Source organism: Dacryopinax primogenitus, assembly GCF_000292625.1.
Source record: "Dacryopinax primogenitus strain DJM-731 SS1 chromosome Unknown DACRYscaffold_8, whole genome shotgun sequence".
In the NCBI taxonomy this organism is placed as follows: Eukaryota; Fungi; Basidiomycota; class Dacrymycetes; order Dacrymycetales; family Dacrymycetaceae; genus Dacryopinax; species Dacryopinax primogenitus.
The window spans coordinates 1,207,207-1,218,405 of record NW_024467205.1 but is presented as its reverse complement, the minus strand read 5'-3'; the positions used below and the strand labels follow the sequence as shown (position 1 = coordinate 1,218,405).

At 53.9% G+C, this 11,199-nt stretch overlaps 5 protein-coding genes across 5 annotated transcripts in view; 3 read left to right on the top strand and 2 right to left on the bottom strand.

Moving 5' to 3' along the window:
- The window catches only part of DACRYDRAFT_22102 (uncharacterized protein), a 1,224-nt gene extending 944 nt beyond the window's left edge, over nucleotides 1-280 (bottom strand). Inside the window, exon 1 of the mRNA XM_040772674.1 lies at nucleotides 5-280. Within this exon, the coding sequence (XP_040629359.1) occupies nucleotides 5-157 (153 nt within the window). The 5' untranslated portion in view covers nucleotides 158-280. The remainder of the gene's footprint in view (nucleotides 1-4) is intronic.
- A 1,041-nt stretch (nucleotides 281-1,321) lies between these two features.
- On the top strand, nucleotides 1,322-2,912 carry DACRYDRAFT_22098 (uncharacterized protein). Its single transcript, XM_040772673.1, has 3 exons — nucleotides 1,322-1,599; nucleotides 1,657-1,859; nucleotides 1,922-2,912. Exons 1-3 carry the CDS (start codon nucleotides 1,362-1,364, stop codon nucleotides 2,567-2,569), a joined length of 1,089 nt encoding a protein of 362 aa, XP_040629358.1. The 5' UTR covers nucleotides 1,322-1,361; the 3' UTR covers nucleotides 2,570-2,912.
- A 225-nt stretch (nucleotides 2,913-3,137) lies between these two features.
- Nucleotides 3,138-5,257, bottom strand: DACRYDRAFT_79280 (uncharacterized protein; the record flags this gene model as incomplete). Its single annotated transcript, XM_040776389.1, has 6 exons — nucleotides 4,990-5,257; nucleotides 4,903-4,940; nucleotides 4,563-4,857; nucleotides 4,404-4,514; nucleotides 3,391-4,355; nucleotides 3,138-3,333 (listed from the first exon to the last, which is right to left on the bottom strand). The coding sequence occupies exons 1-6, from the start codon at nucleotides 5,032-5,034 to the stop codon at nucleotides 3,138-3,140; spliced, it is 1,650 nt and encodes a 549-aa protein (XP_040629357.1). The 5' UTR covers nucleotides 5,035-5,257.
- Nucleotides 5,258-6,741: 1,484 nt separating this feature from the next.
- DACRYDRAFT_100043 (uncharacterized protein) lies at nucleotides 6,742-10,215 on the top strand (the record flags this gene model as incomplete). Its single annotated transcript, XM_040767418.1, has 7 exons — nucleotides 6,742-6,993; nucleotides 7,043-8,200; nucleotides 8,250-8,604; nucleotides 8,653-9,257; nucleotides 9,581-9,708; nucleotides 9,760-10,008; nucleotides 10,056-10,215. The coding sequence occupies 7 exons, from the start codon at nucleotides 6,742-6,744 to the stop codon at nucleotides 10,213-10,215; spliced, it is 2,907 nt and encodes a 968-aa protein (XP_040629356.1).
- A 799-nt stretch (nucleotides 10,216-11,014) lies between these two features.
- The window catches only part of DACRYDRAFT_22095 (uncharacterized protein), a 1,432-nt gene continuing 1,247 nt past the window's right edge, over nucleotides 11,015-11,199 (top strand). Inside the window, exon 1 of the mRNA XM_040772672.1 lies at nucleotides 11,015-11,061. The gene's annotated coding sequence lies outside the window, so the exon portion shown is untranslated. The remainder of the gene's footprint in view (nucleotides 11,062-11,199) is intronic.

Here is an 11,199-nt window from a genome sequence, read left to right as displayed (position 1 = left end):
AGGCCATAGAGCTGGCCACGAGGGCAAGGACGAAGACGAAGGACTGCATTGTTGAAGAAGGTAGGAGAGCTGGAAGGAGAAGGCTGTAGAGAAGAGCTGTTGAGGCAAGAGCTGATGGATTTCCGTCGAGCTCGAAAGCTGCTCCTTTTATAGACATTTCGCATCAAGCCGCTCTCCAGAAGTTGAAGGGTCTTCACTGTCCGCTGACCTTTCGTATCGAAGTGGCAAGTCAATAAACGACATTGCGGCGGGAAGAAGTACGACGTAAATTGAAAGGCGGGTTAGTATTATATTGTGCTGTGGCTGGTGGAAGAAACATAGGGACAGGCGCTCGTGAAGTGGCTCCATGGACAGTCGAGCAGCAGAAGAGCAGTGGAGAAAGAGCACGAGCCGAAAATAGCTTCTGTCAGGCCGCCTTCGCAGAATCAAGCACTAGCGGCTTCCTAGGAGGAGATACTGCGACTTCGCAATCAAGGTGTGAAAGCTGAACTGTGGTCGTTGACGGCATAGGTAGAAACGCAGCCTGGGATCCCAAGTTTCCTCATCTCCTAGTCTTCTGTAATCCGATCTTGACAGTCTGTCCGATAGAAGAAAGAAGAGGTGCAATATCCAGGGTCCCTCCTACGAACGGGAGTAATCAGAGAAGAAGCATGAGCAGGGAACGCGCATCCACCCGCCACGCCTCTGACCCAGCACGTCAGCGTTTCCGTAGACCACAAGCTTTGCGGAACGGCACGGGCAGCGGGCACAGGGAAGCGCAGACCGGTAACGGCATCTTCAGACGATGCTCCCTGACAAGTCTGAGCTGCTGTGGCGTCTTAAGTTGTCCAATGAGCGCGCCACGTCTAAAGGAGATAAGCAGAGCGGTTCTCATCATTGTTGGGATGATAATGCTGTTGATGAACTTGTTCAAAGGTACAGCCATGAAAACAATCAGGCACGTTCCAGTATGTTGAGTAATCATCATGTGTTGTGACGACATTCGCTCAACAACACACACGGCGTTGACGTGTGATCGAAGCTTTCACGTGGGTTGCCACGCACGTGAATGCGCTTTCCGAGCCTGACCGAGGTAACACCGCCGCCGCTCTCGTCCAACCAGAGAAGGGAAAGGCCGAGATTCACGCTCAATTCACATGCAGTTTCACATGCTCTGATAACCATGGCTGGTGATAAATGGGTCTGTGAAAGAGAGGGTCTAGACACTGGAAAGGCGTCAGGCAGGAAGGGGGGCATCTAACCTTGGGCACTCAAACGCCTCGGGCACCCCCAACCGACACACGCAGCAACTCTGTCCTCAACGTCCTCCTTCTCACGATAACGACCATCAAAAAGACCATCAACTACTCTTAAAAGCAGCCATGTCTGTCGACACCGAGCAAGCACCCGCCACACCCACCTATCCAGAGGTGAAGAGCTTCCATCGGCTCGCGTCAGTGCCTATCGTCCACGACTCGTTCGCTTCACTCGACGCACTCCTCGCTCGCTACCCGACCACCAATAACCTTAAGCTCTGGGCTCAGGCATGGGGAAATCAGGCCTACAAGATCGGCGAACCATACGGCGCTCGACTCTCTACCGTTATCGTCACTGCTGATGGTACGTCGTTCACCCTTACTCTCCTGATAACCTCAACATCCTGATGTGCTTGCATAGGCGTCGCCAACCAGGGCTTGGATGTCCTTCAGCGCCATTTCCCCTACCCGTTCATTGCTCCTACCGACGAGATCATCTCTAATCTTCGGGCTCCCGCTGATCACGCATATACGACCGCTGCGTCCTGTGTCGGTGCCGGACAGAAGGCAGTCAACGACCGCGTGATTGCCCCCGCTATTGGAGCTGCTGAGGGAGTCGACAAGGTGCGTCTCAGTCTTATATATGCTATGATAGGTGCATATATGCTTACATATGCGCTCCCCAGACCCTCTCCCCCTATCTTGACAGCCTCGAGGCGTCCGTTAGGCTGTATGTGCCTCCTCGTGACGCTGCCAACGGTGCGGAGGATCACAGCAAGCCGACCCATGTGCGGGCATACGAGCTTACCCTAGACGCAAGGGCACGGGCGATCTCCCTCACGCAGGAGCAGTTCTCTTACTTGCAGGAACATAGCGTCCTTCTCCAACGCGCGTCGACCACCGTCGCTTCGCTCACCACGGCTGCGAAGGAGCAAAGCCAGGCACTCGTTGCCTCGCTTTTGCACACCCTCGACAACGTCCAACAGACCACTGCCAAGCTTCCAGGCGAAGTGCAGCATGCACTCCAGCCGTTCTCCGACCGCCTCACCGAGACGTATAAGCATATGCTCGAAGTCTCGCACGAAAAGATTCCTCTTCCAGAGAAGACGAAGAAGCTTGCTGGTACTGCCCAAGAGGGACTGACTGAAGTGCTTGGACTTGCTGTCGAAAAGGTGCAGCAACTTGTCGGCTGGGTGAAAGTCGAAGCCGGCAAGAAGCAGGAACAGGTGAACGGAAATGCGCACGAGGCTGCAAATGGCGCGCGAAAGGTAGGTGGTGGGGTCAAGGCGCGGAAAGAGAAGATAGTCAAGCAAGCGCAGGAGGCCACCAACTGAGTCTGTGCGACCCATTTGTGGTGCAAGCGGGGTATGCCTGTCAGAAGTGCTTAGCGCGCAGAACAGCGAAGAAGGAAGAATACCGAGGCTTCTGGGTATGCGAGATCCGAACACTACCGACTAGACCACCACTGATTGATGATTTCTTTTCCTTTCTTATGCTTTCGATTCTCCTCTGTTCCTGATGATGATGTGCGCTCAAGATCCCGTTCCTTGACCTTACAAAGGCGCCCCCGAACAGGCTCCTTTTCATGCTTCTCGATTGTGCGTAGATACACGTGTATGCCATGTTACCTGACTAGTGGAATGTTGCGACAAAAAACCAATAGACTTTATATTTGCGGACTACAGAACTGGATTGCATGGGTCAAACGTAGTTTGATAAATAATGCAATGCAAGAGAGAAAACAAGAGATTACGGACAATAGAAAGACATAGCTGTACGGCACTTCCCCAACCACTGGACGATCCTATGTACACCCCCTTCCCCTTCCGGACTCTAGAACATTCCCATATGTACATATTTTGGAACATCATAAACAACAACGCAGCAAGGTAACCACCGAGCTCAGATAGTGGTCAACACCATGCCCAGCATGACGTACACGATCGTCAGCGGGGGAGTGAAAACGCAGTAAGACCAGAAGATAGTCTTGCTGATCAGGCGCTCGAATGCGTCGCCCGATGCTGCTTGTGTGATTTGGGCTAGCGTGAGCGCTGGAGGGGAGGAGATGAGCAGGACTGAGGAGACGAGGAACACTGGGCTGTTTTCGTTTGTCAGTTACATATGCGCCTTGATGTGGAGGGAGGAGGGGACGTACTCTTCGAACACGGATTGAGCCCCTAGTTTTGCGAAGAGGACGAAGAACGGCAAGAGCACGGCAGGAGTGAGTATCATCCGGCTGACGATAGCTACAGCGACGGTCGTGAGCTCGCCCTTTCTGGCCGGGTCCTGTTCTCTTCTTTCGTGCCATTTCTGACTGCCCTTTTTGCCTAGTCGGAAAGTGTGTAGTACTCCGCTTAACATCGTTTGCCCCGAGCTGGAGGCGTACGTGCGTTCGCTATCTGCTGGCGTGGGGAGGCCGGTTTCTATCTCTCTTGGCTCCTCTTTGATTGGAGGAGTGTAGAAGTACGCCCCGAGTACGACAAGCGTCATCGGGATCGAGCAATTGCCTGCATTGACCAGAGAGCCCTTGATCGGCCGTGCGTGTTCGTCCAGGAAATGTTGCAGAGGCTGGATACACGCCACTACGAGGGAGGCGATAGATGCCCACATGGGCACGGTCATGAACTCGTTCAGCGTCTTGATGGCATTATGGCTCTTCCGGGCAAAGGAGTGCCAGCGGGAGGCCGTGGGAGTGGTGAGCGTGCGAGGGTCGCGCCACTCCTCTTCCGGCAGGTCGACGTCTGCGTCGTTAGGGGTGACGAGGACGGGGTGCTGGGAGGGCGAGGAGGCGGTGGAGGAGTAGTCTGCGAAATGGCGGTATTTGATGTTGGGGTGAGGCGTGTTTGCGAATGTTCGCGTGAGTGTGCCCCCGGGAGAGGTGACGGTGACAGTCTCGACCTCACTCGACCATGGTTGTGCCGCTGCTGCATCGCTGTCGATTGTTGGATGAACGGGGTGGTGCATGTGCTCGCTAGGTGGAGGAGCGGGAAAGGCGAACTCGTCCCGAGAGAGAAGGAGCGGGTCACGTTCCGTCGCACCGGCTTCGATATGCAGCTCGCCATTGGCATCGACCTCTTCGTCTGCTTGACTGAGGAGGCTTACGCCGTAGGACCATCGAAGCTGTGTAGGGTGAGACAAACATGTACTGCAGTGAACGATGGGACATACCATCATGCCCAGCGTACTGTACACCACGAGATATGTGAGTGCACGACCAAGCATGCCCTCTTCCGTATCGTCTGCCCCCCACTTCAGACCAGGCACAGTGATAACCAGACTCTAAGGCCCTGTTAGGTCTAACCCTCGCATGTGGGCAAGAGTGCTCACCTGCATCAAGGCAATAGGTAGCGAGTTGCTGTTCATAAACATACTAGCAGCCATAGCGAAGCTTCTCTGACTCCTCTTCAACCCAAACAGTTTTGAGAGTGCCCAGCCCCATGCCGCAGAGACGAACGTGACGACGACGAACATGAGGGGGATGATCCACAACTCGCGGAGTTTAGCGGGCGTGAGGTAGAAGGCGACTTTCGCGAAGAGAAGGCAAGGCGTGAACAGGGAGACGTTTATTCTGTTCATCTTCTTTTGCGTCACCCGGTCAACGACGCCTATTCGTGCGAGTGTCCTGGAAAGGGTGAGAATGTGCTTATCTGCCAGGGGAGAGACGTACCATCCTGCGACACAGAGGATGAACACCTCGAGGATCGACTGACACCCTCTTTAGCACTCGCACTCCCTAAATCACTTGGGTACTCACTTCAATCACAGTCCATAGTAGCGACAACACCGGGGTTATGTCCATCAATTTGCAAAGATGGCCGTTGGGAGTCAAGCACTGATAGAACGTTCAACCGTCGAGGGTACGCGTATGCGCTGACGATAGGGTCCTGTCGAACCGCTGAAGGCTGGAACGGACGCTAGTTTTATGGGTGATGATAACGAGAGAGAATGAGGAGATAGAGAGAGTAAGAGCTGAAGAAAAGTAAAGCCAGGCAGAGGCAACAGATTAATATCTCCAGGTCTTGCAACAGTTGCGGCGAAGGATAAGAGTTCCGCGCAGAGGCGGGAAAGGATAGCGCCAAGCGGAAAGATGAATGACGTTGACCGTACGTTCCCTTCCGCACAAGACCGCTGCGCCTCAGATTACCTAAGCGAGCGTGAAACCAGGGAAAAGATAAACGTGTGTGCTCCTCGACGCCTCCCTCTCTCCTCTCATCCTCGATGTTATATACCCCAGTTCTGCAAGTCCTCAGGTAATTGGCATGCTACGACAGGTACGCTTAAGAGACCGAAGTTGGTGGCTCTTTGGGCCCTGCGCAGCGCTGGAAGGTCAAAGCAGGGTTTATCTTATCTTTATCAGGCAATCGCCGAGGGCCGAAACGCCGACGACCGGAAATAATCTGAGCCAAGACTCCGCATGTTGGGAACTGATGGGCTTTATACATGTTGCTTCGTTTCTGCTGACTGGGCGCTTGAGGCGCGCTCCTCGTTTCCGAGAGAAGGACGGTCTTGGCAGCTTGGACGGCCGATGTGCAGTTCATCATTCAGTACGAGTCCTACTTGAAAAGCACAGGCCAAGCACATAGATTATCGGCATCGACGTTTTTAATTGAGTCTGGTAGCGACCACTGCTTGTGGGCGGCTCATCGAGCAGTTGTCGGGAGGTCGAAGGAAGTTAGATGTGAAAGCAGAGGGAATGCCAAGCAGCCAAGACTCTCGGCTTGGTGCGGCTGCCGTGAGAGACATGGCACATCGCTCCATATCTTCACTCCAGATCGACAAGGAAAGCGTCGTTCCTGAGGTTGATCGGGCGATGGCATGGCATCATCGAGCTTTGTAGTGCTTGACTGATTGTTGACCACGCAGCAGTCGTGCGTTGTCGGCATGACTCCAAGAACGCTATTCACAGTATCAAGCGCGGCGCTAACTGAAGAACTTGCTTATACTGTACTGCCAGGAACAAACGGGAATTACCGGCTAACGACAGCCACCACTTTCATCATATCATCACCACCCACCCCACTGTGGCTACCTTTGTCCCTTAATCATCTCATCCCAACAAAGACAAGAGCGCCCTGACTTGTTGTCATGCAGGCTGGCATGGAGACGCGTTTCAACAACTCCGTGGCGGTGCGGAATGTCTACACAATCCTGGAAGAATGCGAACAAACGAATAATGAAAGATGAAGGGTGAGGATAAATCGGGCCGGGAATGTATATGGCAAAGGAACAGACGCCATTCAAGCAGGGCCAGAACAGTGCAAGGATGCCCCTCGTGATCTTTCAACCAATGAGAGAAGAGAGAGAAAAGGACCCTTCTTTTTAGACTGGAGAACACCGCCACATTCCGATATTCGGACAAAGTGCACATCACGCATACACTCAGCCTCTTCAGGGCAGCAGTGCAGACACCCACTTCGACATCCCCCGTCCTACAGTCCCTGCCCCTCTCTCCTTCATTGTTGTTAACTGCTTTCACTACACGCTTGCAGAACAGTGAGAGAAGAGAATGGCAACCTTAACGCGTCCCCTTCCAACGGAACACGAACCACAAATCCTATCAAGGCAATCGATCGAGTCACTCACAACGCTCATAAGGGAGGGTGTGCCCGCGCCCTTCCCACACGTATCGGAGCTACGAGAAGCGGTGGAGGAGGAGGAGCCAGTCGCATATGTTGATTTGACCGATGAGCGGATAGACGAGCCTGTGACTCCTGAAGCTCTGAGGCTCGAGAGGAGGGAAGAAGTGCAGTCGGCTGATGTACGTCATTCCCATCTCCCTGAGAAACGATATGTTGATTGTTGATCAGTCTGCCGCCATAACGGCCATTTATGATCTCCAATCTTCTGTTATTTCATCCCTGCAGCAGATCCTCCTCCCTCCATCAGCTCGATCCCGACAACCCTCGCACCAATCCCAGTCCCACGCACACACTCTTCTCCGCCGGCATTCCATGCCTTTTACTGGCCTACGCGACGGCACCCCCGAACATCAAGCAGGAGAAACCAGTTCCCCTCTGCGGGGCCTGCTCGTCCAGCTCGCATTAGCAGACGACAGTACGATGCAGGAGATCCCGGCTTCTGCACAAGGCGTCGCGCGGGAACTCCGAAGGCGGATCACAGACCAGCGCGAGTGTCTCAGTCTGAGGGATTATCAGCTCGCCAACGCGCTCTGTTCCCTAGCGAGCGATCTGCTAGATGTGGACGAGCTAACGCGCCCGGATTTGTCCATTGTTGCTCAGCCTCTGGCACCGGAGAGCGTGCGCTCACCAGCAGACGCATATGACGCGCTCCTCCGTGGCATGAGCGCACTCGACGCTCACCTCGTCGACGCGCAGTCCCTTCCTCTGGCAGAACATTCACCCGTCGCTCTCGTCCAACGCGAACTGCTCTGGAACAGGATCGACCGCGTGGTAGCCGATATCCGCGAACTGGTTCGAGAACCCGCAGATCCCTTCGCTTCGATCAACGACTTTCACTTGAATCGGTTCTCGATTGATACGATGCCACCCGAGTATGCGTACGACTCTAAGGATTCCGAGGCGGGGATGCATGAGCTCCCGGCATACGAGCCGAGCGACTATATCTACACCAGCTTCGCGGAGAAACCACGCCGCCAGCTGGATATGGACGATATCGAGGAGGCTATCGACCATTTTAATCGGAACAACCCGCAACTTGTTAACCAGCGGTATGTCGTCGACCCTGGGCGCGCAGAGAGAATGGAAATGGCCAGGCTGGTTGGGGCTGTCGAGAAACTCGTTGCGAGCGGGAGGTTGGATGACCAGCGGGCGGTGCGGTCTGCCGTGAAGGGCAAGGAGAGGGCCGTGAACCCCGAGCTGGAAGATGGAAGGCTCTGGGAACTAATCGAAAAGGCCACGTCGAGGCGGATGGAGAACCAAAGCGTGGAGATCAAGGGCGGGATGGAGCTCCGCTTAGCCAAAGCTGAGTTTAAGGAGAAAGCTAAGGTGTGTACTTCTGCTGTCATGTGCATATACCTGGTTGACCGGACTTCAGAAAGTAGAATTCATGACCACTCTCGTGCAGCATTCTTCGGCCGGAAGGATGACTTCGCAGGACGCGATTATGCGCCCTAACATACGAGACCCAGATGCTCTCCTCACCTTCCCGGAGTTTATCCGCGAGTCGGCGGCGTCCTCCCGCACCTCACAGCCGTTCCTTAAACAGGAGTTTGCGGCTACGGAACCGGAGTTTGGACCGATGAGGGAGCCGACGAACGTGTGGAGCCGCAAGAGGGGAAGGGACAGGAGCGCGAGTGCCCCGCCTTTGGCGTGGCTGATGGCTGGGAAGGACGTGAAGGATGCGAAGGTGATCGGTATGAATGGGGTTAACGGCAAGGTCATCCCCGAATGTGAGTCTTCCTGTATACTGCATCTGCTGTGCTCATGAGACGGTACAGCGACACTCTCGGTATTCTATGTCGCCGAGCACCTCTCGCGATTGCGCAAAGTCAGCGTCACCTTTAGCACCGCCGGTCTCCCTCCCAGAGCAGGGATATTCCTCGCTGAGGTCCTCCCTCAATCCCCGAACGAAGTCCAGCTCTCTGCTGGAGAAGTCCGAGCCACGATCAAGTTACCCGTCAGTGCCCAGCCGAGCAAGCAACACCTGCGATACCAAGATAAATCCTGCACTTTCTCACTCCCCACTCTCGCGTCCTCCTCATCCCCAACTCCCCAAGAAGGTCTCAACGGGATTCCCGAACGTCTGCTCGACGCCGCGACTCTCGCCTCCCTCGCCCCGACCGCTTTCACCTGCGCCTCCTGCTCTCTTCATCTCGTACGCGGATCCTCGATAGCACGATACAACGACTTACCCTCGGAATACTGGACTGAGCTGGTAGATGCGTGGATGTGCCATGCTGAACAGCCGGTGCCGGATGCGGCCAAGAGCGAGCATGGTCTAACTCCTGCCGATGACCAGGCTTTGGTTGGTGGGAGTTATGTCCTCTTCAACCAGGAAGCCCTGGTTGAGCAAAACATTCGACGGCATGCTAACGACGGGAGTGTGAGTGGATTTACCATTCTTTCCTTTTGGCTTTTCCTTTTTGGCTTGTGTTTTCTTCTTCCCTGGACGCAAAGAAGGCCATGGCTGTTCCCCCACCAGCAGCTCCGCTCCCTTTCTCCGCGCAGTGAACGCTCATCGCAGAACTCTTGCAAGTTCTCCTCGGGCTGTAACTGTGCAGGAGTCTGGGAAAAGAGCCCCGTTTGGCTGATACAAGTCGTCCTACAACAAACCTTTTTCTTCGTCAAGACACCTCTCGAGCGAGAGAGGTCAACTTCTTGGGAGCTACTGTACTGAAGAAACATATGCTGACTGTTGTGTAATAGGATGAGCCGTGGACGGCTGTACGATGTCTGTGTGGTCAGATTATTGGCCGTGCAACGCGCGGATCGGTGACGCCGGTTGTGTACCGATTCACGAAGTATGGCATTCGTCCGATCGGTACGAGTGTAGAGTGAGTCTGATCGCTCAACATGCATCATCTCGCTAACGACTATCCTATCAGACCACCCCGAATACCTGTATGCGCCTATGTGGTACAGGATATGCGCGAGAGCGTAGAAGCTCATGCGTGTTACCATTTTATCCTCAATGATGAGCAAGAGAGCCGGCCGCGAATACTGATCTGGCTGTTCAACTCGTCCGTAGACCTGTCATGGTCCTGCCAGAAGTCATATTTCCTACCCAAGAACGGCTCTTGCGCAGGCGCATTGGTGTTCTACAAGATGATTGGGCCATCGATGGACCCTAACGAGTGCGTGTAATATTTACTAGCTGGGGCTTGGACCTGACATGTCTCAGGGTCATTAACGAACATCCCGAATTCCTGCAAGCGCAATACCTATACTACCCGATCGATATTTGTCGTCGCTTGGCCGCACTCCTCCGAGAGAGTCATAACGCATACGCTGACGGCGCCTCAGTGAAGGGGCTTGGGAAGGCCTGGTTAGCAAGAGAGTAAAGGGACTTTTCCGTACGTCATTGGGAACAATATGTTCTGAACTTGGTAGATATCGTACACACTTCATATCTTGGCAGTAGGGCTCGTGTGGTAGGCAGGTGCCTGCCATGTACTTCTATACCTTCGTTGAATAAATACGAATACGAATGTGTTGGGATCTGATTGTTGCGCATGTACTCCAGGCTTGAGACACGACAGAGGAAGATAGGATCTGGCTACCGTCCTAGAGAACACTCGACCAACGAGAGGTGGACGCAGTGTAGATGCATTTGATCAAGCCCGCAAGTAGTGCACCCAATATTCACTGTCAGATCATATGGATTATCGGTGTATTTGCAGTCTTGGCAAAAGTATGAGAAGCAGTCCTCCGGACGCAGCACACGTGCCAAGGTGTTTACGGCACGTGTACTTGCGTTTGCTTCTCGACCACTTTCTTCTCTGATTACTCCCGTTCGTAGGAGGGACCCTGGATATTGCACCTCTTCTTTCTTCTATCGGACAGACTGTCAAGATTGGATTACAGAAGACTAGGAGATGAGGAAACTTGGGATCCCAGGCTGCGTTTCTACCTATGCCGTCAACGACCACAGTTCAGCTTTCACACCTTGATTGCGAAGTCGCAGTATCTCCTCCTAGGAAGCCGCTAGTGCTTGATTCTGCGAAGGCGGCCTGACAGAAGCTATTTTCGGCTCGTGCTCTTTCTCCACTGCTCTTCTGCTGCTCGACTGTCCATGGAGCCACTTCACGAGCGCCTGTCCCTATGTTTCTTCCACCAGCCACAGCACAATATAATACTAACCCGCCTTTCAATTTACGTCGTACTTCTTCCCGCCGCAATGTCGTTTATTGACTTGCCACTTCGATACGAAAGGTCAGCGGACAGTGAAGACCCTTCAACTTCTGGAGAGCGGCTTGATGCGAAATGTCTATAAAAGGAGCAGCTTTCGAGCTCGACGGAAATCCATCAGCTCTTGCCTCAACAGC